Source organism: Sciurus vulgaris (genome assembly GCF_902686455.1).
Source record: "Sciurus vulgaris genome assembly, chromosome: 1".
NCBI classification, from domain to species: Eukaryota; Metazoa; Chordata; class Mammalia; order Rodentia; family Sciuridae; genus Sciurus; species Sciurus vulgaris.
In genome coordinates, this window is record NC_136461.1 from 6,561,760 (window position 1) to 6,587,989 (window position 26,230).

Here is a 26,230-nt window from a genome sequence, read left to right on the forward strand (position 1 = left end):
TCTTTTCATCTACAAAAGACCTAAAGATCTCAGAATCACATACTTGAATCAGGAACCTGAGACTGGCAGATTGGACAGCCCTGGCCAGGTGCTGCTAGAAGCTCCCCACTCATGCGCCATCTGGCTGATCCTGGTTTCGACCTTCCGGGGGCCAGCCCTCTGACCTGTGCCCCTTTCTACAGACAGGAGACAGAGCCCTGCAGAGCTTAGGAAACTCCCCCCAATCCAAGTCTAACTTCAGAGCTGCACTGTTTGCACTCTTGCCACTTTGTATGCTTTTTTGGTTGACCCACCCAAGAGCAAACATTGTGAACACAACCTTTTTTTTTTTTTTTTCTTTTTTTTTTTTGGTCTGCTGTTTCTCCATTCCTGCTCCAGGTTACCAACTCCGATAGCATCACTTAAGACAGACTTTTGGTCTAGCTTGGGGAGTTGACAAAAAAAAAAAAAAAAAAAAAAAAAGTTTTATTTTAATTAGCTTTATTTTTTAACTACAGTTGAGCCACTTTTTTAATTAACGGGAGAGTGAGAATTCAAAGATTAATGAAAAGATGTATGAGTGGAGGAGGAGCGGAGCCTCCTGTAATTAGGCTCCCTCATCCTTATGCTTTGAGAATCAAAATATCAAGGGAGCCAGGGATATGGTTGTGTGCACCTCTAGTCCTAGTTACTCAGAGACCCAGGCAGAAGCACTTGAGCCTGGATGTTTGAGGCCAGCGAGGGCAACATGGTCCCCAAGAAAACAAAACAAAACATCAAGGGAATAAAGGGGTAGGGGGTTTGTGTGAATAAATATGGAAGCTCTCTCATGTCCAGGAGGATTTTGACAAGCTCTTCTATTTCCCAAATAGAGTTAAAAACAAATTTTCAAACTGGTTATTGTTAGTTGCATCTAATTTTTTCTGACTTCAGCTTTCCTAGTCTTGTCCCCAACTCAGCAGTGTCCTGATAGGACCCAGGGATGCTTAATGCCAGTTTGAGAAGGAAGAGGAAAGCAGAACTCACAGAGCTGTGGCTGGGTATCTGGGGGGCAGCTGAGAGTGGAATCAGGAGACTAGTCTTTCCTCTATCTCCACCACTAACTAATGCAAGCCAGGTCCCGGGGCGACGCTTTCTCACGGTGTAAGAGCAAATGCTGACTGTGCCCCCCCTTCTTATCTCATTTAATTCTCCTCTAATTTATTATGACCTGTATCCAGAATTTTTGCACAATTCCAGCAATCTTCTTAATTAATGTAGGCACCTGTCTTTTGTAGTTTCGCCATTTCAAAGGTTCTTGGATTTTTCTCTGGGCTCTGGAGAAACTAGTGCCTGACATCGCCAGTTCGCACCAGGTCATTGGGTCCGATTCTGATGGGGACCTGGTCTTTGAGTTTGGCTTTCACTCAGGCCTGTGTTGAAGGAAAAAAGGAAGGCTGCCAGGAGGGACACCACTGAAGAACCGGGTCCCTGGGGAGGAGGCTCCCACACGTGGAAAACCGGGGGTTGAGCGGTCGTCGGTGTCATCTGCTGCGGAAATTTCTTTGCGGTTGGAGACTGTTTAGGATACGTCCCCTCTGCGACCAGGTTCCTGTCACAGAACTCTTCCTAGTCTGCCTGCAGGTCTCAGCTCCGGCGGTAATTTGTGATTTCCCATAATTTCTCCTCCTAGGAAACCCCGGAGCTATCGGGTACAGGGCGACCCGCAGGGGACTCACACCTTGGCTAAGTCAGTGGGCTGTGCTGCCTTCAGACACTTCCGGCGCTGCAAGACCGACTCCCCAGGGCCCCGCGGGAGGAAAGGAGCGTGAGGTGGAGGGAGCGCGGGGCGGAGCCGGGGGCGGTCCCCACCCAGTGGCCCTGGCTCCGCCTTCTCCGGGGACCGCCCGGCACAGCCTGCCTGGTGCGCGGTGGGAGTGCCCGCGAGGCCGCGTGTGGAGCTGGGGCGTGCGGATGTCTGTGGTCTGAGCCAGAGCGTGTGACGGCGTGGGTCTGTTTAAGTAGTCATGCCTAGAGGGAGGGGGTTTCTGAGTGTCTGTGACATCCAGAGATGGCATGGGGGATTATCTTTTCCCGCTCCTCTGTCCTCTCTACTGAGACGCCCCAAACACCGGGACTCCTGGGGGTGCTGCTGGGTGCTGGGGGAACGCAGTGGCCGCGGAGGGCCGGGGCTGCGCCCCCGGGATGGGAACTTCCCAGATCCTGCCCCCTGGTTCCCTCATCTCGGACGTCTTCGATATTCCGGGGGCTTCTGATGGAGTTTTCTCCTTGCCCTCTTTACTCGCTCCTGGGGCTTGTTGGGCTGGGATGGACCGGCCGCGCCCTGGGCGCCTCACCGACAGCGGTGAGCCCGCCAAGGGGCGCTCTTCCAACACTCGCCCCCTGGGCGGGGCTTCTAATCCTCGCAGGTCTTCCTGCGCTCCACTGCACAAAGGCTTAAGTCTAGGGCTGTGGATCCCAGGCAACATGGAAGGGCCACTTGGGTTGTTGCACAGAGAGAAGTTTATTGGTTGGTTACCAAACCAAAGCAGTTAGCAGCTATTCTGCCGCTAAGAGGCTGTCCATGCGGGTTGGGTCAGGATGTGAGCGCGGACGAGAAGGTAGGAGTTCTTCGCCTTCGCCTTCGCCCGTGGGTTTCCTCACTCACCATCCGGGGGAGAACCGTGCCCACCCGCCGCGTGGGTGCCTGGATAAAACCTGAACGCCCGGGCAGAAGCCTGGGCAAGGATCACCACGCTGTTACTGCGCCAGCAACCTGCCAGCACGCACCAGATCATTGTTAGGAATAGATGTCTTAGCGAAAGTCCGGGTAAACCTACTTATTTTTGTTAAGAACGACGATGTAGGGGAATCTCCGATGGCTGGATTTGAGCCAAGGACCAGGGCTGGCCAACCAACCATTCGAGCGAACCCGGCTCCCGATCTGTGATTCGCGTGTGTACTCCGCCCTTTCTGGTGATGCTCTGGGAGCCGGGGAGCAGAAAGCGGCTTGGCAGATGACCAGCCCGCACTCACTTTGCAAATGTCACCTTCTTTCCGCGGGTTTTAAGGCGTTGAGACTGAGACCAGGGCCATCGTGCGCGGAGTCCCGGGTCCTGCGGCTGCTCCGGGTCTTGGGGCTCGAGAGAAGGACCTGAAGGCCCGGCCCTGAGCAACCCGGGTCTTGGAAGACTTAGTTGCTGCGTGCGCTCGGCGCTTCGCTCAGCTGGGGGTGTGAGCATTTGCTGATGGTGCCCGCGGCTCGGCCGGCTCTGGCCCCGCCCCGGCCCCGAGACGCCCCGCCCCGGCCAGTGCCCCGCCCCAGCGGGCCCGCCCGCGCCGGTCCCTTGTCCAGCCCCGCCCCGGGCCGCGCCCCTCCGCCGATGCCCCGCTCGCCCGCACCTCGCGCCGCGGGCCTGCCCTCAGGCCCTGCGGTCTCCGCGCCGCCACCGGAGGCTGGCGCCCTCCGGTCACTCCCGGACCCGCCCGCCGTGTCCCCTGGGCAACCGTCTCCGGGGAGACGAGCCCAGCCCCTGGCACCGACACCCGGTACGAAGCCCACCTGTGAGGGCGTCTGCGGGGTCCCAGCTCCCCCTCGCACCAAACGCCCCGCCCCATCCAGCGCTGGCCTTTGTCGGCTGGGGCCCAGTGAACTGGAGGCCGTGGGGGTCCGCGGTGTGGGGGCTGGCGGGGGGAGACGGGCTCGTCCCGGGGCGGACAGGACCCCATGAGGAGGCCGGCCGAGGCAGGGGGCGCCCGCGCTGGATTCTCTGGTGGGGCCGTGCGATGCGCTCCTCTCCTAGTCTGGTCGCATCCTTTTGTGCCTACGGGAGGAGGGAATCCCCAGGGTCTCGGCTGCCGCCCTTGATGGGATGAGCAGGGTCCTGAGCGGGCCCCAGACGCGCCTGTTTGGGACAAGCTGTTTACTTGTCAGGGACCGAGCAGTTCTGCGCGCGTTCTCCCCTCCCCCTGCCTCCGATTCCGGACCGAGCGTCCTCCACTCTGTACCTCCCTGCCTACCAAGCTTTGCCCTTGAACCCAGAGGGAAGGGAGGGCAGACCCAGGCCTGGTCGGGGCGCTCCCTCCCTGGACGCGGAGAAGGCGCGGAGAATTTTGTGAATTCTGCCCTGGCTCCTGATTCCTGACCTGAATTCCTGAGGATGGATTCTTTCCTTGCCTTCTCTTACTCTTCCTTCTCTCGGCTCCATCACGCGTTTTGCTTTGTCCTTCCTGTTTTGAAAGCGCTTCCCGTGATCCCTCTCATTTCCCTGTCCCCGTTCTTATGTGTCTTGGTGTCTCCAACATTGCCCAGTCTTTTTATTGATCAGCCACGGGAGTTGTTTGTTCCTTAGCCCTTGGCACTGGCCTCCCGTTCCTGCCCTGGCAGTGTCTTGGGAAGTCCCAGCTATCCTCCCTAAATGCTGAGGGAAGGGATCATCCACACCCACCTTCCTGGGCTCTTGCAGCAGGGTCCCCAGAGCATCCTTCCAGGAACTGGGCTGGCAGCCCAGAAGACTCTAGCTTGGCCCCTGAGAAATGTGTTGGTATAGCACATGCCTTTTCCAGTGGGTTCCTAAGGCTCTGCTTTCATATCATAGAGAAGCCAGTGGTTTAGGTTTTCTGCTCCTCAGGAATTCTCCCCAGCACACCTGCTGGGAACCAGGCTGAATGTGCAGGTAGCTGTGCCCAGGGTCAGGGCTGGGAGAGGGACAGATCCTACTTTCGGAATTCACCCAGATGGGCTGGAGCTCTGGTGTCGTGTCAGGTCTTTTCTTTCTTTCTTTCTTCTGCCTCTTTGGGGTCAGAGTATTTCCAGAAGTTCCCAAGGTGGAGAAAGAAACACCACAAATGTAGTGAGCAGTGGCCCCTCCCTCATATCCTTCCATTTCATCTCCAGCCCAACAGGAATGAATTTGCCTTTAGATTGGGCTTTGAAAACAGATCCACATGGGCAATCAAGATCTCAAGTTCCTGAACCTATTTTCTGCAGCCATCAAATGGAATTAGAACCCAAACATGGCTCCAATCAATTATTTTGCTTTCAAAAACCAAACAAAACTAACAAACAACTCTTTAAAATCCATCTGAGTCATCCATGTGTACATCCCTGCTCCAGGCACTGGAAATGCTCCTGTGGCTTGCTTCAGTATCGCCAAAGGGAGCTGGGAGCGGCATTGGCACAGGTGGTCAGAAAGGTCAATCAAGCAAAAGGAAACTAGTTTGCAAGAAGGGAACCCAGGTGAAGAAGTCGCTGTTAGGCTGGAGTCCTGTAAGAGAATGCACAGGGGGTTTCTGAGAGTCTATCTTACATGTGTTTTTCTTTTTCTTTTTTTCAGACAAATAAGGAGCTCAGAGTCAGGCCAGGGTGGGATGACGCTCATTGATGCCAAAGCACCTTTGACCTGCCAGGCAGAGGGGCCTTTGCTGGTGGTCTTTCTTGGCTTGTTCCAGAGAGGTAGGTTGGGGAAAGAAAGCAGTGTTTGGGGGAAGGGAGAAGAAATATTGTTTTGCAGTTAGGAACTGGAACAAAATTCACCCTCCCTGACGCTCCAGCCAAAGAAGGACTTCTCCATAGGTTTAGCAGGCCCAAAGGAAGAGAATGACCCAGATTTATGCTAGGGGCAAACAAAGGAGCAAGTAAACTAGACCTCAGCCAGCCTCGCAAGAGAAGGATGCTGCTGCCTGGGATGGCTTTGTACTGAGGACCCCAGAGCCCATTAGTAAGCTGCAGCCTTTAGTACTTGACTCGTGCCAGTCGTGGGAGTTTGGACCTGTTTAGGGAGAGAAAAATTAAAACATTTTTTCAAAGGAAATTTTATAGTTCAGTAATGCTTCTTGAGGACCCTTAGGTGGGGTTCATCTGTATCTCCAAGAAGTTGGCCGTCACTGGTTCCCTGATAGGATGCTCTTTTAGGACATTGACTTGGGTGGTGTATGCAGTCCTTTCACTGTGCAAATGGCGAAGCCAAGGCCACAGGCGGACACTGGCCGGGCACTGGCCAACCCAACCAAGGACCTAGGGCAGCCTGGTGTAGTTACTGAACTCGATGTCAGGGAGGCCTAGCACTGCTCTGGCAAGCTCTGTGGGTATGCAGTGTGTCCTGAGTACATCTAGAACATTCCTTCTGAGCAGTGCTGTTATTTCAGAATGGACAGGGCAGGGCTAGAGCCTGGTGCCATCTCTAAAGGTTTGTCCCACCCTCAACCTCATTGTCTCTAGGTCTTCATTGGTAGTTTCCCAATTTCCTTGTTGGTTGTATATTTCTTTTAAAAAGCCAAATATTAAACAGAATTGTAACCTATACAGTGAATAATAACAGGGCCACTGTGGTGGATGGAGAAACCAGTCCAGACCTTACTTCACTCCCTCCTCTCAGCAATGCCACTGTCCATTCTCTGTGGTGCTTCTTCGAAACCCTGGGCTCTCCTGAATGTGGGTGTAAACTGTGGGTGGTGTGGGGCCGTATTGGGGATGAGTTTCTTCTACGCGTGCACTATCTTGATCTTTGTTTTAGAAAATTAAAATAATAATTTTAATCCTCATTCTTTTTATTTATAAAACAATTATTTACTGTTGAAAATTTGCAAAACAAAAGAAAAAATTGCAAGCATCGCTCTTCTATATTCCCACCCCCAAAGAGAGAACCCTTGTTTCCTCAATGGAGTATCTCCCCCACTCCTGCAGGAACTCTTCTATGAAACGTGCTTTTGGAGCTGAGCATAGTGGCACACACTTGTAATCCCAGCTACTTGGGAGGCTGAGGCAGAAGGATTGCAAGTTCAAGGCCAGCCTCAACAATTTAGTGAGGCCCTAAGCAACTTAGTTAAGGCCCTGTCTCAAAATGATAAAAAAAAAAAAGGGGGGGGGCGGGGAGAAGGGGGTGATGGCTGGGGATGTGGCTCAGTGGTTAAACACTCCGGGATTAATCCAAGATGACTATAGACTTCCACATACACATAACTGATTGAATATATATGTCTATTCTGTTTCTAAATCCCTCTAAAATGAAAGTAAAGAAATAAAAATATTTAAATCCTTTAGAAAACAGAAAAGTAAATGATAGAGGAGGATGTGTTGAGAGATAGCTAAGAGAGCAGGTGGGTGAGAGGAAATCTGAGCAAAGACTGTTGAGGGCCCGGATGGTGGGGAGCCAGCTGATGTGCCCTCAGGTCCCGGGAAGCCCTGGAAATGGGGGCTGCAGAGGGTTCCCAAGGGTGGGTGGCAGAGAGGGCTGGAAGCAGCAAGACCGGGTGAAATGTGGGTTAGAGAACAGACCCTGCCCCACACTCTCAGGACTGAGCTGGGTGACTCTTCTCCACCCAGGCAGAAAACAGCATTTTCTGCAGGCATCAAAATGGCTTGGACCCAGCTGGGGGCAGGACCCAGATGTCAGCAGGGTAGCAGCTGAGGGCAGGGGAGACGTTATGCGGGGAAGAGAAGGGTTACCTGGGAGTTTGCAGACTGAATGGGGAGAACATGGCGGCCTGACTGACACCCAGCCTCAGGCGGGGCCATGAAGAGCTTCCCTCTGAGGAAACTAACTGACCTCACAAGAAAAATGACCCTCAGACACTGGCTTTGAAGGGGAGCCTGTTGATAAGCTGGTTCACTACTTTGTCACTTCACAGTGAGGCCCGCTAAGTGACTGGCCCGACCTATGCACAATAGCTTTAAACTGGGTGGCTAAGGATCACTGATAAACTCTCGAATAGTTTAAAATTATGATAACAGAAGTAAAAATTTCAAGAGAAAAGTTGAAACAGGAAAAAAAAAAAAGTTTCTAGAAAGGAGAACAAAAAGCCTTGAGGCATGGGAAACAGAAGAGAAGAGAAGAGAATTAGAGAATTAGTGTTGGAGGACCAACATTCATCTCATAAGAGCTCAAGAAAAGAGAAGGGAGAGAAATGGAGGAAGGGAAATTATACAGGAACAACTTCTAGAGCCAGAGACCTTGCTGCATTAGAGAATCTGAGCGGGACCCAGCAGTAAAGGCCCACCCTAAGGGACATCATCATGAAGTCTCAAAACTTCAGAGATGATCCCAGCAGAGTGCTGTGCTCCTGTGGTCCCAGCGACTTGGGACGCTGAGGCAGGAGGATCACTTGAGCCGGGGAGTTCAAGGCCAGCCTGGGCAACACAGTGAGACCCTTTCTCAAAAAACAAAATGCAACAAAAACCTCCAGAGATAGAAGTAAAGTCACCAGAAGAAAAAAAGCCACGTACTGATCAAAGAACAGAATGACCCTGGACTTTTTCAAAAGCAAAAGCAACACTAAAAGCTACAAGAAAATGGATAGATGTTTCCAATTTCCAGGGAAAATGAATTCCAAATCCAGAATTCTTTCACCATTATTTAAGTGAAATAGTACATTAGACACATGTTTTCAGATATGAATTTTCTTTTCTTTCTTTTTTTTTGGGGTGGGGTGTGCTGATGGGGAGTTCTGGGGATTGAATCCAGGGGTGCTCTACCTGAGTCACCTCCCCCAGTTTTTTAAAAAATATTTTTAGTTGTCAGTGGGCCTTTATTTTATTTATTTATACGTGGTGCTGAGGATAGAACCCAATGCCTCACACATGCTAGGCAAGTGCTCTGCCACTGAGCCACAACCCAGCCCTCCTCAGCTTTTTTAATTTTACTTTTGAGGCAGGGTCTCACTAAGTCACCCAGGCTGGCTGGCCTCAAACTTGCGATCCTCCTGCATTGCTGGGATTACAAGTGTGCACCATGGTACCCAGTCAGATGTGAATTTTCAAAAACTTCACCCCTTCGTAAGGAGGCCACTGGGGGGGTGTTCTCCTCTAGCATCAGAGGGTAAATGAAGAAAGAAGTGGGTGACGCAGTGTCTCTCACTCTCATTAGGCTTTGCTGTCAAGTGGCTTTCCATCCATAGCTCAGTCGTTAGTGTGTTTTTTGTGTTTTTTTTTTGCAGTGCTGGGGATCGAACCCAGGGCCTTAGTGCTTGTGAGGTGAGCACTCTACCAACTGAGCTATCTCCCCAGCCCCTGTTAATGTGTTGAGAAGTCTTGGTCGTAGGCAGAAAACAATAACACTGTACTAGGCTGTACTTTGCTACTATAACTAAATACCTAAAGCAGAATACTTATGAAGAAAAGAGGTTTATTCAGTTCACAGTTTTAGAAATTGAAAATCCAAGATGAGATAGCCCCATTGGTTTAACCTCTGGTGAGGACTAATGGCAGATGGCATCATGGCAGAAGTGAAAGAGGGAGGGGTCATATCACAAAACTGTAAGCCACAGCAACAGGGAGGGGCTGGGCACACATTTTTGTAACAACTCACACTCCTGAGAATTCACTCCAGGAGACCAGCATTCTCTCAGGACAGCACCTCAATGACTTAAGGGTCCCCCAATAGGCCCCACCTCTTTTTTGTGGTGGAGGCATGTATTGGAGGTTGAACTCATGAGTGCCCTACCACTGAGCTACATCTCCAGCCCTTTTTATTTTATTTTGAGAGTCTCTCTAAGTTGCTGAGGCTGGCCTCGAATCTGTGATCCTCCTGCCTCAGCCTCCCGAATAGCTGGGATTATAGGCATGCACCATTGTTCCCGGTTTAGGGCCCAGCTTTTTTTTTTGGCAATGCTGGGGTTCGAACCCAGGGCCTTGTGCATGCAAGGCAAGCACTCCACCGACTGAGCTATCTCCCCAGCCCAGGGCCCAGCTCTTAACATTACCACATTGAAGATCAGGATTCCAGCATATAAATGAGAATTAGACCATGTTCATAGCAAACACCTACCCACCATGGAAACTGCAAAGTTCTTGCCTCTAACTTGCTCCCATAGCCAGGACTTGTGGCCTGGCCCCATTGGTGAGATGTATCTGTGTCATATTGACAGTGAATAGGGTTGAAGAGTGTGCTCTATCCACAGCTTTGGGGTGGCAGCATTGACACACTTCAAGGTTGAGATCCTGGCACAGAAGTGCCAGGGGTACAAATTGGCACCTGGCACTCATTAGCAATAGCAGCAGTTTGCCATCAGACATGATTCTGCACAATAGCACCCACAGAGTACACCACAGTTGTATTTCTTTTGTTTTTAAACTTTCTGTTTTTCCTGGAGTTAGTCATTGTCTCATTTTTTTTTTTTTAAGTTGTCAATGAATCTTTTATTTTATTTCTTTATTTGTGGTGCTGGATATTGAACCCAGGGCCTCACACATGCCAGGCAAGCACTCTACCACTGAGCCACCACCCCAGCACCTCATCTTTTTATTTTCTTTGTTTTTAGTATACTAATCGTGAAATCTTCCTCACATTCTTCAACAGAATTATAATCTCTTACAAGGCAGCAGATATTTCATAACCTGTGTGCTCCTTCCCTGCCTAATGAGTGAAAGTCAACTTTTGGTTTTGTTTGTCCAGTACTGGGGGGGTGGACCCAGGGACACTGTACCACTGAGCTACCCCCCGGCACTTTTTATTTTTTAATTTTGAGACAGGATCCCCCTAAATTGCTGAGGCTAGCCTTGAACTTGTGATCCTCCTGCCTCAACCTTTCCAGTAGCTGAGAGTACAGGTGTGCACCATGGTGCCCAGCTGACACCAGTTAATTCTTGGTTGCAAATAAAGAAGCTGACTCTGGGCTGGGGTGTAGCTCCGTGGTAGAGCACTTGCCTAGCATGCAGGAGGCCCTAGCACCACAAAACCAAAACAAAAGGGCCTTGTGTTTAAGAACCCTGGGACATCTGGCCTAAGCCATCCCTCTGGGGGGCCCCTGGACTGTTTCTTTCTCCTGACTTACACCTTCAGGTCAAGAGGTTGGCAAGGACAGCAGCAGAGCCACCTGCTGGGACACCTGCTGCTCAGCTTGTTGATGTGGAGGGTCAGGCTTCTGGGACTTGGGGGGCACCGTCTCCCCTGCTCAGACTCTTCCTGCCTGCTGTTGCCTGGGGTTTTGCTGACCCCCTGCTTCCACCCTGAACCCCCTTCCTTCCACTTCTCTCATTGCAGCCAAAGCTGTCTTCCTTGTAAAGCAAGCAAGCAGGCCAAATCTGCCCCCTGCCCAAACCCAACCCGTGGGCTCCCAGCAAAACCTGGACTCGGGGCCGGGGTGCCAGGGCCCTGCAGGACCAGCCCCTTCCTGCCACCTCCCAGCTGCCAGTCCCCTGCCTCGGGGTCTGTGCGCTCCTGTCTCACTGCCTGGAACCCTGTGGTTACTCCTATGTCATGGATCTTTGCTGGCTCACCTCTCATCAGGGCCGCAACCATTCAGTGCAGCCTCCCCAGGTGACTGTCCCCTGTCCACTGTCCCTCCGTGTCACGTTCCAGCTGTTGCACTCTCTGAAATTACCTTGTTTATTCATTTGCTTCCTTTTAATTTTTTGTCTTTTTCTGTTAGACCAAAACTTCCCTAGGAGCAGGGGTGGTGCCCGTCCAGTGCCTGCTGGGCACCTAGAAGGTGCTCAAAGAAACCCCTGCTGAGTAACTGAGCCGAGCAGCGGGGCCCCCTCCACCTGCTCCTGAGGTCTCCGGGAGGTTGTGGTGGTTGAAGGGTCTCGGGCTTTTCGTGGTAGACAGGACCTGACGGCAGTTTCTAGAACCTCCTTCCTGGCGAAGTGTCCAGGAGCTCTGTGGGGAAGTGGGCCCTCTAGTGAGGCACCTTCTGACCCTGAAGTGCTCACTCCCTTACCCGCCTAGGTTGGGCAATGGGAGAAGTGCCGATTTCAAAATCTCCACAGGGGAGTGTCTGGGAAATGGCGCACTTGATGAAGAAGGGCATTTGGGGGCCAAACGTCAGCCCAGGTCAAGGAGCCAACCCAGACTCTGCTCGCTCTGCATGGAGCAGCAGGCCAGCTCCCGGGGTCACCGGTCACCCACCTCAGGGGCGCCTCTGCAGGTGCCTTTCTCTCCTTTGTTGAGGTGGCTGTGGTCCTGCATCTTCCCAGCCTGGTTTGTGGCAGACACTCAGAAGGTGTGCATAACTACCTTCTCGAAGTTTCTGTGACTGAAGCTCCTTTTCTCAGGCTGGGTGGGCTGTGAATTTAGGCTCTGGTATCCGGAGGTGAGCTTGCTGTCTTGCTGGGTTCAGACTTGTGGGGCTGGCTCCCGCTTGGAACAGCTCGTGGTCACGCCACAGGGACACATGGAGGGAGCAGGGCACACGTGGCCGGGGCTCCCACCGGGAGATGCTTATCACACAGATAGGCAGGACACAGCTTCGCTTCCTTTCCTTGCTGCATGTCCCCTGTGCCTGAGGTGACTCGTGTGCTCCCCTGGGAAGCCATTCCCCAGGACCTGTGACTGCAAGCCCCGAAGCCTGATTTACGTCTGCAGAGTCTGGGTGGCACTGCCTGGTGACAGCCAGTGCAAAGCAGTGGAGTCTACAGCCTGGGAAGGGGAGCCCTGGGAGAGGCTTAGGAGGAAGGAAGGGAATTCCCGGGCAAGCCACCAGCCAGTGGGGCCCTCAGCCCAGGGGCCAGTCAGTGGTAGCAGCTTCACGAGGAGGAATCTTGGCTCTGGGGGTGTCCCTCCTTGTGCTCCCCCTGGCGGCAAGGCCGTGTGCCACAGTGTATTCCTGAAAGTGTTCGAGGAAAGTCCTTTGCTGGCTGGGTACGGCCAGATCAGACCCCCAGATGTTCCTTGGCCTTGGGCTAGAGGAAGAGGGGCCAACGGGGACACCCGGAACACTTTGGAAGGGACGACGTGGCCCCCTGCGATGGAGACCCACAGGTCCACGGCTGTTGCCCCACTACCTTTGTGGACCACGTGGCCGGGAGGTGGGAGGTCCCGAGCCCCATGCTGCGCGGCTCCCCTGAACGCCTTCGGGATGTCGGGCGTGGCTGGAGCCGTCTGCCTCTAGACGGAGATGCCTGGGGTGGGAGGGGTGCTCAGACTCATCTTGGGATGATGCCACCCTAGTTCCTGGGTGCTCCTGGCCTTCACCCCCCTCTGTCTAGGCCCTGTCCCAAGGCTCCACATCTGTTTCCTGCTGGCCCCTGGTTCCATCTCTATGACCCCACAGATGGCTCCCTGGGCTCTGAACTGGCCTCTGGCAGCTCGGATTCTGCTGTCTGAGGGGGGCCGCCTGCTGCTCATCTCCAGAGCCCTGTTTCTCCCTTCTGATCCCCTGTGCAGGAAATGCCCACACCCCAAACCTGCGGCCAGCCTCCCCTCTGAACCCTTTCCTCCCTGGAGCGTGCTGGATGCCGCTCGCTCTTCAGCGGGGTCTCCTGTCACTGGTGGCCCCTCCACAGCGCTGCCAGGGCTTCCTCAGGATGAAAGTCACATCCCATCATTGTTCTGCCTAAAGCCCCCTAGGGCTGCCCATCCCGCTTGGAGCACAAACGCAGGTGCTGCTCGGGCTGGGTGGGGCCTGCTTCCCGATGCCTCGCCCTGGCCCCACCAGGTGTTCCCTCCACTCTCTCCTGGGGCGTTTCCCAGCCTCCCCACATGTGGTGCCCCCGCCTCCAGCTTCTCTCTCTCACAGCACCACGTGGCACTGTCCCCCCTGCGCCGGGCCCTGTGCCGCCCACCTGCTGACCCGCCTGTGTACGTGTGGCTCCGTGTCTCCCTCTGGGCCCATCACGCCCTATTCCCAACTTCTGCTGTGATTCCCGGCACTTAATCAGGCTCGGTAAATACTCGTGGAATTGAGGAAGGCACCTCAGACCGAGTGATACACGTGCAAAGTAAAAAATCCAGTAATGCATGAATGCCAGAAATCATGAGTTCTTGAATTCGTGTTCAGGAAATCGTGCCTGAACAGGTGGACAGAACCCGGCTCTCTGTGAACAACACCAGCAAGCTCAGCAATGTGGCCAGCAAGGAAGCTTCCTGGGGGCCTGGGAGGGGGCCGTGGCATACTTTCAGACTACGCAGGAGCTTGGGACCCGGGACATTCTTCTACAGTCTGTCCCTGAAGGCCTCTCTCCAGACACCTTGCCACTGCCTTTCCCTAGTCTCATTACAACACTGTTTCTAAACCATTTGGAAAAGTTTGGAATTTTGAGCTAACCAGATGCTCCCGATGGGGTCCTTCATCAGTGGCAGCGGTCAGGGGGACTGCCTGTGTGCCTCTAGATGGCAGTACAGAGGATATGGGTTGGCTCACAGAGGCAGGTCGGCTTCCAAGGAAAGAACTTTCTGAACACTAGAAGCTTCCAAAAATGAAACATGCTGCTGCCCTCATGGGAAGATACTATAAGTGGCAGGAACCCAACTTAAACTGCTCTGGAGAGAAGAACGAGCGGGCAAGGAGAGAAGGAAGGGGCGAGCTGCAGGCATGGCTGGATCCAGGGAATCAATGACATCCTCAGGCTCAGAGTGTGTTCTTCACTCTCCACTTGGAGTTCTGTTCTCCTCTGTGTTGGTCTCTTCTCAGGTTCTCCCCCTAAGGGCAGCAAATGGTTCCTAGAAGTTCCAGGTTCTGTCTTTTCTGCTACCCCAGAAAGAAGTGTTGACACCAAAACTCAGTCAAATGACTTGATGTCCACATGCCCATCCTGGGATTATTGGACCTAGGGAGGTGACATCCAGGGATGGGTTGGGCCTGAGTTCCTGTGTCCCATCCAACCCCCGTGGTGAGGGAAATTTTGAATGCTGATTGGCTGGGCCTGTGTCTCCTGCCATCTTAGTGGGCAGGAGTGAAGTCAGCCTGAAGTCAGCCTATCTGGACCACTTGGACCAAGGGTGTGGGCACTTGTGAGAAGTCTCCAACTCCTAGATAAAACACCAATATGTTTCCAGCACCCAGAAGCCCCTCAGGTCCTCTTCCACATTGGGGTAACTCTGTTGCCAACATAGATAAGCAGTTCCGCCTGTGCTTGTTCTCTGTGTGGTTGAAATCATGAGCACCTGCTTTGGGTTCTGAGCTTCTTTGGCTCAGTCTTCTGTCTGTGAGATTCATTTGCTTTGTGACATTGTGCGTGTGTTTGCAGATGATTCACCCTCTCTGCTGTAGAACGTTCCACTGGGAAAGGCTGTCCACGGTTTATTGCTCCACCCTGCCGATGTGACTTTGAGAAGTTTCCAGTTTGGGGCTCACGTTATAAGCACTCTCGTGTCTTTGGGCCCAGCTGTAGCACGTGTCTGTTGAAGATCGGATGTGCGGGTCCCAGGGCACAGTATGTTCCGCTTTAGTAGATCCTGCCAGACAGTTTTCCACGGGGTTGTATCCGTTTGCAGTCTCCGGGCGGTTCCGCGTCCTTGGGAGTCGCTGACCTCTGTGTGCCATCACGCTGGAGAGTCTGGGTCTGGGTTTTGTCCAGAGGAGAGGGTTGGGGTTCGTTGGCTGATGCACTCTGGGTCCAGGGCCCTGAGAGAGGGCAGGAGGTCCAGCTTTCTCCTGACCTGTCTCCTGGTCACTCGCTGGCATTTGATAATGTCCTGTGCACACCCTCGGGGTCTTCCCGTTTCGCTTTCTGGGGAATCATTTCATTGCCACCAGCTGGGGAAGTACGGTCGGCGGCTTCATTTCCAGAGTGCCGAGGGGCAGGGGGGCAAGGGGTGCATTTTCTCAGAACCTGGGCCTTTGGTTAGTGCTCCCAGGAGTTTTTGCATCCATGTTCATCTTGGCCACATTAGGTGACCATATGTACCCCTGACTTCCTCAGCTTGGCCAAAGTACATGGAGCATCATGGATTCTCCAGGACTCCTGACTGGCCCTTAGGTTTGGAATAAAGAAGGAAGGCTTTGGCCTGGCCATTCTCAGAAAGAGGAACCCCAAGTAGGATGTGGTTTCACCATCAGAGGAAGCGGCTGCCAGAAGTGGTGACCTGGGAGGACAAGGCAGGGTACGGGTCTCACTGCTCAGAACCACTTCTGCATCCAGTGAGGGAGGCCTGGGCCCAGCTGGCACTGCCACCAGAGAGCATCACTCTTAAATTAAACACGTCCTTAACTGGGTACAGTTAAACATGCTTGTAATCCCCGCTACTAAGGAGGTTGAAGCAGGAGGATCACAAGTTCGAGGCCAACATAATGAAACCCTCTCTCAAAACAAAAAAACTAAATGTCCTTTCAACTACTTTCAAAAGTCATTTAAATACAGGAGACTGTGACCTTATGGTTGGGAGGAAAGTGTTATGGGCTTGTTTTTCCTTTTTTGTGGTGCTGGGGATGGAACCCAGGGTCTTGTGCATGCTAAGTATCTGTACCACTGAGCTACCTCCCCGGGGCCAGAAGTCTTTTTTAAAAAATAAAAAAACAAAACATAAAGAGAGTGATATATTTGATTGCATCAATATTAAAAACTTGTATGCACCCAAAAGAGACCATAAACAAAAAGAAAAGATGACTCAGAGTAGGAAGAGAACATTTCCAGCTCATTCAATCCACAAAGGAATGGGATGCAGACTATATAAAGAGATTTGATAAACTAACAAGAAAAAGATAAATAACCCCACAGAATACAGGCCAAGGTTACAAGCAGGCTATCTGCAGAAGATAAACATTTTGTGAATTAAAAGGGGAAAGCAATTTAAGCAACATAAATCCATTTCATACCCATCTGATTGGCAAAAATGAGTAAGTTTAACAGTAGCAAATGCTGGGGAATTTGGAGATCAGACACCATCTCAGATGGGCCGCACCATCTTAAGCACGACCTGGGGGCATCTGATCGGGTGAATGATGGCACTAAGACTGTCACAGTTTCACTGCGTGAGACTCTTGGGCACATGTACAGACTGCACGTGAGGAATGAACTTGAAAAGGTTTTGTTTGGCTGGGATGCTGCTCACCTCATGTGCACAAGGCCCTGGATTCCATCCCCAGAATTGCACCAATCCCCCCCCCCAAAAAAAAAACCATTTTATTTAATTTACATTAATTGAAATTTAGAAATTGATACATGATTCACTTCAGAAAATTTTTGAGTGGTTGGAACAACCTCTGTAACTCTACTTTTATTTTTTCAATAATTTTTTAAAGTAGTTTTTTAGTCATCAGTGGACATTTTATTTATTTATACATGGTGCTGAGGATCGAACCCAGGGCCTCACACATGTCAGGCAAGTGCTCTACCACTCAGCCACAACACCAGCCCCTGTGAATCTACTTTTTACCTGTAATTAGTGTGAAATGTATGAGTAGACAAAGTATTTCTTGCATTGTCTGTTTGGGCTGTACTGGGGCTGAAACCCAGGGCCTTGCACGTGCTGGGCAAGAGCTCTGCCGCTGAGCTACCGCCCAGTCCAAGACATTATTTCTGATGAAAATCTAAAACTGAAATGGGGAAAGAAAAGAAAGGAAGGAAAAACAAAGAAAGAAAGAAAAAAAAAAAAAAAAGAAGAAAGGTAATGGCAATGAACTAAGTGTAAATTATACACTAGATTTCAAAGATTCCATACTAAAAATACATGGAATATTTTTAGTAATTTTTTTCTGTGTTGATTACATGTCAAAATGACAATCTTTTGGATGTACTGGATTAAATAAAATGCATTCTGAAACCTAAATTTACCTGTCTTTTCCCTCTTTAATGTGGCTACTGTTAACCTGAGACATGTGGTTCACAGGCCTCCCTTGGACCAGGCTCACCCTGCTCTCCTGTGTACTCCAGGACCCCAGGCAGGAATATACATTGTAGCGTTGTTTGAAATAACCAAGGGAAATAGCAACAAACCTTCAGGTTCATTAGCAGGAGCAGGGTAAATACATGTGCTTTCTTTACACAGTGAAATACAAGCACAAGTTAAGTGAATGAACTAGCGCTACATGTATCCACGCATGTGGGTGGATCTAAGGAGCATAAGTTGAGGGCTCAGAGCAGGTTGCAGAAGACTTGCCACTCCATGAAGTCCTAAGGCATGCAAAAATATCCAGAATTCTTTGTGGATACATATTAGTATAATAAAAGTACAAAAATACTGATGGAGGCTATAAACAAAGACTCCAGGTCCTGGTGACCTGGAGGGGAAGCTGCAGGTGAGGGAAGGGAGGGGCTGACCTGGATCTGGAGTGTATGGAAGACACAATTTGTTTGTGATGTTTTATTATTTAAGGGCAGGGGCAGGGCACAGGGGAACAGGTTAGGGTCTTAGTATGATTGAGATCTTTCACCAAACCATTAGATGGCCTGAGCTGTTTCTGTCATTTGGTCTTTGGTTAGAAAGTTTCAAAGGACTTCTGGGAGTGGTGGCTCATGCCTGTAATCCCAGCTACACTGGAGTCTGAAGCAGGAGGATTACAAGTTCAAGGCCAGCCTCAGCAATTTGGTAAGACCCTGTCTCAAAATAAAAAATTAAAAGGGCAGGGGTTGTGGCTCAGTGGTGGAGTGCTTGCCTAGCATGCTTGAGGTACTGGGTTTGATTCTTAGTGCTGCATATAAATAAAATAAAGGTCCATTGATAACTAATGTATGTGTGTGTGTGTGTGTGTGTGTGTGTGTACACATATATAAAAGAAAGGAAAAATAAATAAAATAAAGGTATTGTGTCCATCTACAACTAAAGATTTTTTTAAAAAAAATTTAAAATAAAGTGTTAAAAGGACTAGGGGTGTAGCTTAGTGGTAGAATGCCCCTGGGTTCAATCCCCAGTGCAAAAAAAAAAAAAAAAAAAAAGTTGGATCAAATGCAGCCTGTGACCTTTCTCAGGTCCTGAGGTGTCCCCCCAGCCGCCCTGCCTTCGCCTATCTGTGCCAGCTGGTGGCCACGATAGGGTCTCCCAGATGTGTAACTTCCTGAGGGAAAATTATCCGGTCTGGGGCTATTGGCCTGCCGTGAGGGAGGCAGATGTGTCTGCTGGGGCGAGAGGCAGCTGAGCCCCGTGACCTGGGGCAGTAGGAGCCGCAGCTCCCTGGGCAGGCGGGCCCTGTGGGAGCTCTGTGTGCCACAGGCAGGCGCTCAGCCCCGAGCCTCCCGCTGCCCGAGCCCCCCACACACCATTCTCAGAGGACTGGCCCAGCACAGCTGGGGTGGCTCACTCTGCCTTTGCTTCCTCTTCAGGTCACCTGGCCACTGAGAAGTAACACAGCAGAATGCCCCCTGGGGTTGACTGCCCCATGGAATTCTGGACCAAGGAGGAGAATCAGAGCGTGGTGGTCGACTTCCTGCTGCCCACAGGGGTCTACCTGAACTTCCCTGTGTCCCGCAATGCCAACCTCAGCACCATCAAGCAGGTACTGCCTGGTCCTCAGTCAGCCCCAGGAGCTCAGAAAGACAGGCGTCGTTCCTCACATTGGGAGTCTCAGATGCCCAATTGGAAAGAATTGTTCCAAACATGGGGTTAAACTCCCCTGACCACCTGAATTAACCTCCCCGGAGCAGTATGTTTCCCTGCCTAGTACTGGAGGGCTAGCTACCAGCCCTGGTCACTGTGAAGCCTCCAGGGCTGGGATGGAACTTTAGAAGTTTGACCCACGTTATGCTGTCACCATAGGGACCACGGTCTGCCCATGGCCACTGAAGAGCCTTGCAGGGCTCTGTCTTTAAACCTGCTGCCACTGTTGATGGTAGCGCACAGCATCCTTGGAAAGAGTCCTAGGTTCCCCTGAATAAATTTCAGGATGAATTACTGAGGCAAAGCACTGAACATCGGGATGGTATTTGGTAGGTGTTGTCCTGTGACTTTTCAAAGGGTTTCTGCCACTTACAAACTCGGACTTAATGGGTGAGGCCTTGGACTGCCAGAGGCCAAGAACTTATTTCAGAATTTTAAAAGCTACCATTGAGAGCAGGAAAAAAACGATAGAAGCAATGGACCATACCTAAGGGATTTTGTTTTTGTTTTTTTACTTCCTGGAATATTACTCTCTCTTTCTTCCTTCCTTTGTTTTTTCTACCTCAAAAGTAGCTAGGTGTGGTGCCACATGTCTGTAATCCCAGCCGCTCAGGAGGCTGAGGCAGGAGGATTGGGAGTTCAAAGCCAGCCTTAGCAACTTAGCAAGGTCTAATCAACTCAGGGAGACCCTGTCTCTAAATAATATATGCAAAAAAGGGCTGGGGATGTGACTCAGTGGTTGAGTGCCTCTGGGTTCAATCCCTGTATCAAAAAAAAAAAAAAAGGTAATATAGACCCATTCAAATTTTGGAAAATAAGAAGAGACCTACCTGTGATCCAGTCATAGAAGAGAGCCACAGTCATACTCCAGGCATTTCCTCTTTTCTATCTACAGTGTTGTTTTATTTGAAAATTCAGATTATGAACTTTTACGTCCTTTTTCTGAGTGAGCATAGTCACATCGTTTCATGTTATAAACTTCCTATAAATATCATCATGAAGCTCATTTTCTCTGCTTACAGAACTACCTACAATGTGATTAAAGTCAAACACTACAGTAACAGACATCACCCCTGTCCCCCGGGTCCCACCTCTCACTTCAAAGTGGTTTTGATTTCTTCACGTTTTTATCACTATGAGGGGCCAGGTCGTAAAGCACTGAGGCTTGGTGGGCTCTTGTTGTCTGTCACAGTGGCTCAACTCTGCCACTGCTTGAGGCCACCATCGCCTTGGAGGGGTGAAAGCAGCCCTAGGTAATGTGTCTCTGGTGGCCGTGGCTGTGCACCAGTAACCAGGTGCCCACCAGATTTGCCTGAAGGCTGGATGTGCCAAGTCCTGATCTATGTTAATGAATATGGTCACGATGGCTGCTTTATGGGATGCGCTGGAATTACGTTTGCTGTTCTACCACATGAAGTATCCAGTAATGACATAGCTGGACCCTCATACCAGTCTCCCGGGCTGTGTGGTGGCCTGGGCCCTCCACTGCATGACAGACCACCATTGGCAGGCTGCTCTGGTGACGGTCCCACTGCCTCCAGCAGCAGCATGCCTCACCCAAGAGTGCACGGGACAGCCATCACCTGGCACTGCCCTTTATTTGGCCCCTGGCTGTGTTAAACTTTTCTGAATTAGTTTCCAACATATGAAAAGCAGGTTGATGAGCCCCAAAAGGTCAAGTCCAGCTGTCTCTGTGGGTAGCCTAGGTGGGCCATGTGCACTGTGGGGGAGGTGGAGCAGGGCCCTTCAGAGTACGGGGACAGGAAGCGGGCTTACCACCAAGGGTTGGTCCCAAGGGTCCAAGGGGTCTGAGGAGGCCATGCTTCTGGGGGCTCCCTTTGCCCTCTCTGTGGGTCACCCAGGGTGGGATCCCCAGAGCAGAGGCCTCCACCTGCCTCCAGCAGCTGCCATGGCCGGCGGGCTGACGGTGATTGTCCCTCCAGGTGCTGTGGCACCGCGCCCAGTACGAGCCGCTCTTCCACATGCTCAGCGACCCCGAGGCCTACGTGTTCACCTGTGTCAACCAGACCGCGGAGCAGCAGGAGCTGGAGGACGAGCAGCGGCGGCTTTGCGACGTCCAGCCCTTCCTGCCGGTGCTCCGCCTGGTGGCCCGCGAGGGCGACCGCGTGAAAAAGCTCATCAACTCGCAGATCAGCCTCCTCATCGGCAAAGGTAGGGCGCTCTGCGCGGCGGCAGTGGCGGGCGCCCGTGGCCCGGCGCTGACCCGCCCTCCCCGCAGGCCTGCATGAGTTCGACTCCCTGCGCGACCCCGAGGTGAGCGACTTCCGCGCCAAGATGCGCCAGTTCTGCGAGGAGGCGGCGGCGCGCCGCCAGCAGCTGGGCTGGGAGGCCTGGCTGCAGTACAGCTTCCCGCTGCAGCTGGAGCCCTGCGCCAGGGGCGCGCGCGGCCCCAGCCGGGCCCTGCTGGTCAATGTCAAGTTCGAGGGCAGCGAGGTGAGCCGTGGCTCCTGGGCCCCGGGGCTGGGCTGGCAGCTGCTCATGAGGCCCTTCTGCTGTTGAACTCCCCAGTCACCTGAACCCCTCCTCTAGGGGCATCAGATGGCACTTGCCAGGTGTGCGGGCTTGGGATGGGTGCAGCTGAGCGTCCCACCGGGCAAGCTCCACGAGGCGTGGGGGCCTTCACTCCAGGGACAAGTACTTCCTGGGTGTGTGCTGGTGTCTTCGTCAGTGAACCCCGGGCCCTGCTGCTGTGGGGCTCACCCTTGGGGACAGCCAATAAAGGCAGACAGGCACCCTGCCCCTGCCCCCAGAAGCCCAGGGGCCTGAGAGCAACAGCCAACCGTCCCTCCTCCCCACAGGAGAGCTTCACCTTTCAGGTGTCCACCAAGGACATGCCACTAGCGCTGATGGCCTGCGCCCTCCGGAAGAAGGCCACCGTGTTCCGGCAGCTCCTGGAGGAGCAGCCCGAGGACTACGCGCTGCAGGTGAATGGGCGGCACGAGTACCTCTATGGCAGCTACCCGCTCTGCCAGTTCCAGGTGAGGCCTGCACCGGCCCTCTGTACCCTGGCCCCCTGCCGCCCGAGACCGCCAGGGTGGAGTGGGAGAGCTGGACCCTGGGCCTCTTGGGTGCAGGGAGTGGCGAGCCGCCCCACTGGCTTCTCTCCCTGCACCCATCCCAGTACATCTGCAGCTGCCTGCACAGTGGGCTGACCCCCCACCTGACCATGGTGCACTCCTCCTCCATCCTCGCCATGCGGGACGCGCAGAGCAACCCCGCCACCCCAGTCCAGAAGCCACGCACCAAGCCGCCTCCCGTTCCCGTGAAGAAGGTGAGGCCTCATCTTCCCCTTCCTTTCCTCCATCTCCTCCTCCCATCTGTTGGCCAACCCTAGAGCCTGTTGGGCAGCACCCAGGCCAGCCGGGTTCTGGGGGACTTTGAAGGGTCCTGCCCTTACAGAGAATTGGGGCCCTGAGCTGACACCCAGGGCAGGGTCCTGTTTGAGCTGCTGGGCTCATGGGCTGCCTTCTTCTCTGCAGCTCTCAGGGGGCTGGGACTCCTGAGCACCTGAGTGGCAGACTTTCTGATAAACAATGGTGTTGGGGACAAGTGTCTGAGCCTTGCCACAAACCTGTGACCCTCTCCCCTTCCCCCTAAGGGCCACAGCCTTTCCCCAGCCAGGGGGCGAGCTGGGACTTCAGCCTGTTCCTCTCCTCTCTAGCCATCCTCTGTGTCCCTGTGGTCCCTGGAGCAGCCTTTCTGCCTCGAACTGATCCAGGGCAGCAAAGTCAATGCCGATGAGCGGATGAAGGTAGGGCTCGGGGCCAGGTGAGGGAGCGGGTGTTTTTTGCACAAACAAGGTGGCTGTGGCCTGGAGGGGCAGCAGAGGAAGAAGAGTGGGAGGGTGTCACACGAAAGCCACCTGACCACATTACCCAACATCCCTGCCTGGAGTGACTGTGAACCGCTTCAAAACAGGAAAGAGGGGAGGGGAGCAGGCCAGCAGGCCAGGGAGGCCGATTCGTGGAAACCTGGGCCACGCTGCTACTGGGTATTTGACTTTGGTGGAGGTTGTGGAGCCAGGCTTGGCCGGGGGAAGCAGGAGGCCCAGTCGGAGGTGTCAGGCACCAGAGGAGCTGGCTTCAGCTGGGTCGGGGTGCTTCCTGGGGCCACCCCCGCCCCAGCCCAAAGCTGGGGGCACTGCACACACCCCACCCCCCAAGCTGTGCCCCCTTGGATTTGGGGGACAGTGCACCTTCCCAGCTGCCCTGCCCTCAGGACACCTGCAGAGGTGGATTATTGTCCCACTGTGGGACGGTGTGCCTGCCTAGGTTCACAGAGGTGGGGTGTCTTGCCTGGGTCACTTTTTTTTTTTTTTTTTGTGGTAGTGGGGATTGAATCCAGGGATTTGTGCTTGTGAGGTGAGCACTCTACCAACTGAGCTATCTCCCCAGCCCCTGGGTCACTTTTTATTGGCATGATTTTACAAGCCCGGAAAGGCTGGGAGTCTGGAGGCTGGGGGATTGGGTGGGAGGGGCTTGGGTGGGCGGGGCTCTTGGGAGGGGCCAGCAAGGCGGAGCAGGAGCAGGTGCACTGGGGCTGCTCAGGCAGTCGTATGAGCCAGGTGGGGCTCAGAAGACGCTTGCTGGGAGTGAGAGGGTGTTAGAACCAGAAGGGACCCTGGAACTCCTGAGTCCTGATGGGGACACTGAGACCTTGAGTGACACAGAGCCAGGGAGGCTGAGACTGACTTGCCCGTGGTACCCACTACCCCAAGGCCACCTGTCCCACTGATCGGCCAGCCTTCACTCTGCTGGACCACCTTCCATGCAGGAAGTAGATTCAGACCCCTGTGCAAATGGGGACCTTCAAGGGGAGGATTGGAACTTCAGACGGGGCGGGGCTCAGGGCTCTCCTCATCCTGCGCCTGGCGCCCCCTCCCCCAGCTGGTGGTGCAGGCCGGGCTCTTCCACGGCAACGAGATGCTGTGCAAGACAGTGTCCAGCTCAGAGGTGAGCGTGTGCTCGGAGCCCGTGTGGAGGCAGCGCCTGGAGTTCGACATCAGCATCTGTGACCTGCCGCGCATGGCCCGACTCTGCTTCGCACTCTACGCGGTGGTGGAGAAGGCCAAGAAGGCGCGCTCCACCAAGAAGAAGTCCAAGAAGGCGGTGGGTGGGCCGGCTGGGAGGGGACCAGGCCTCGGACAGCCCTGAAGCCCCTGACCAGGGCCTCTGCCACCCTGCTTCCACAGCAGGTGCCCTGAGGACCCATCCTGGGAGGGCCTGGGGACCCCAGCCTCCCTGCCCATCCCAGTCTGGCTCCGTACCCTGCCGGAGTGACAGCTGATAAGCAGCCTGACTTGAAATATCTGGCCCAGGCCTGTGGTCCTTAGGGGGCAGCTCCCTGGGTGGAAGGACAGTGTTCTCAGGACAGAAAGGCTTGAGTCAGTGGCTGCCTGGGGAAGGGGTGTGGTGGACCCAAGTCACTAGGCCCAGGATGTGACTTGCCTCTCGACCTGGGCCAGCTCTGGGACTGGAGTGACTGACTTGGGTTTCTCTGGAAGCCAGGTGTGGAGATGCAGGCAGCAGCGAAGGGGTCTTGCTGGTTCATTGCAAGACCCTGACAAGAGGGAGGTAGCGGGTCCTTGCCCTCCTCCTGGTCTAGCTGAGAGACCTTCGATGGGGTCTGGCCTTCTCTCCTGCTTGGCCTGGAGGCTGGCTCCACTCTGCAGGTGCCACTCTGCAGAGGCTGTGTGCGTGGCTGTCTCTGACCCGTGGTGTCCTTCCCCAGGACTGCCCCATTGCCTGGGCCAACCTCATGCTGTTTGACTACAAGGACCAGCTCAAGACTGGAGAGCGCTGCCTCTACATGTGGCCCTCTGTCCCAGGTGGTCCCAGGCCCAGCGGGGAGAGGCTTTTCAGGGGCAGGGGAGTCCCAGAACTGGTTCCCCTACAACTACATCTGTCCCTGCCCTCAGATGAGAAAGGAGAGTTGCTGAACCCCACGGGTACCGTGCGCAGCAATCCCAACACAGAGAGTGCGGCCACCCTGGTCATCTGCCTGCCCGAGGTGGCCCCCCATCCTGTGTACTACCCTGCCCTGGAGAAGGTCAGTGAGGCCCTTCCTGAAGGCTGAGGGCTGATCAGGAACTTGCCTGGAGCATCAGAGGGTTCATCGGCCACCCCAGGCTGCCCACCACTAGGGGCTGGGGCATCATGCTGACTTGGGGGCTTCCAGGAGTTATTGGCCCACCAAGGGATGTTGGGTGATGTCTGATGACATTTGATGTCACAGCCAGTGGGAGAGGTGCTCCTGGCACGTGGCAGGCCAAGGCCAGGGAGGCTGTCGAATGCCCTGCAGTGTGCAGGATGGTCCCCCCAGCAGGAATGGTCAGCAGCAGTGCATAGCTGCAGGCCTGGGGAGCTGACAGCAAGGCCACTTGTTGCAGATCCTGGAGCTGGGGCGTCATGGGGAGCGTGGGCGTGCCACGGAGGAGGAGGTGAGCTGGGGTCTTGGCGGGGCATGGAGCCAGTGCTGGGCTGGAGCCCTCACCCTGCCTGCGCCCCTTAGCAGCTGCAGCTGCGGGAAATCCTGGAGCGGCGGGGGTCAGGGGAGCTGTACGAGCACGAGAAGGACCTGGTGTGGAAGATGCGCCACGAGGTGCAGGAGCACTTCCCAGAGGCCCTGGCCCGCCTGCTGCTGGTCACCAAGTGGAACAAGCACGAGGATGTGGCCCAGGTGGGTGGGGAAGGGCACCAGGGGCCGAGCCGGGGTAGGGGACGGCTGTGGACCACCCGCCCCTGACTGCACGGCACCCTCAGATGCTCTACCTGCTGTGCTCCTGGCCCGAGCTGCCTGTCCTGAGTGCCCTGGAGCTGCTGGACTTCAGCTTCCCCGACTGCCACGTGGGCTCCTTTGCCATCAAGTCCCTGCGGAAACTGACGTGAGTCCCAGACGGGTGCCAAGGCCCCAGGCTCCCTGCTCCCACTGAGACGCCAACCCCGGCAACCTGGAGCAGAGCTGGGTGGAGATGAGGCTGGTCTCGCCCTCCTTTCCAGCCACCTGCCAGCTGCAGACCTCCGTCTTGAGGGTCGGAGCCCCAGACCCCACCAGCCCTCCTT

General features: G+C 53.8%; 1 protein-coding gene across 2 annotated transcripts in view; it reads left to right on the forward strand.

Annotated features, from left to right (window-relative positions):
• The window catches only part of PIK3CD (phosphatidylinositol-4,5-bisphosphate 3-kinase catalytic subunit delta), a 46,957-nt gene that overhangs the window by 14,153 nt on the left and 6,574 nt on the right, over nucleotides 1–26,230 (forward strand). Inside the window, exons 2-14 of one of the 2 annotated variants that reach the window (XM_079142895.1) lie at nucleotides 5,295–5,413; nucleotides 18,875–19,047; nucleotides 21,092–21,320; nucleotides 21,388–21,602; nucleotides 21,968–22,147; nucleotides 22,291–22,440; nucleotides 22,831–22,920; nucleotides 24,056–24,277; nucleotides 24,900–24,996; nucleotides 25,087–25,217; nucleotides 25,558–25,608; nucleotides 25,680–25,847; nucleotides 25,931–26,052. In XM_079142895.1, the coding sequence (XP_078999021.1) occupies nucleotides 18,907–19,047; nucleotides 21,092–21,320; nucleotides 21,388–21,602; nucleotides 21,968–22,147; nucleotides 22,291–22,440; nucleotides 22,831–22,920; nucleotides 24,056–24,277; nucleotides 24,900–24,996; nucleotides 25,087–25,217; nucleotides 25,558–25,608; nucleotides 25,680–25,847; nucleotides 25,931–26,052 (1,796 nt within the window). In that variant the 5' untranslated portion in view covers nucleotides 5,295–5,413; nucleotides 18,875–18,906. The remainder of the gene's footprint in view (nucleotides 1–5,294; nucleotides 5,414–18,874; nucleotides 19,048–21,091; nucleotides 21,321–21,387; nucleotides 21,603–21,967; nucleotides 22,148–22,290; nucleotides 22,441–22,830; nucleotides 22,921–24,055; nucleotides 24,278–24,899; nucleotides 24,997–25,086; nucleotides 25,218–25,557; nucleotides 25,609–25,679; nucleotides 25,848–25,930; nucleotides 26,053–26,230) is intronic. The other variant, XM_079142896.1, reaches the window with a different exon arrangement.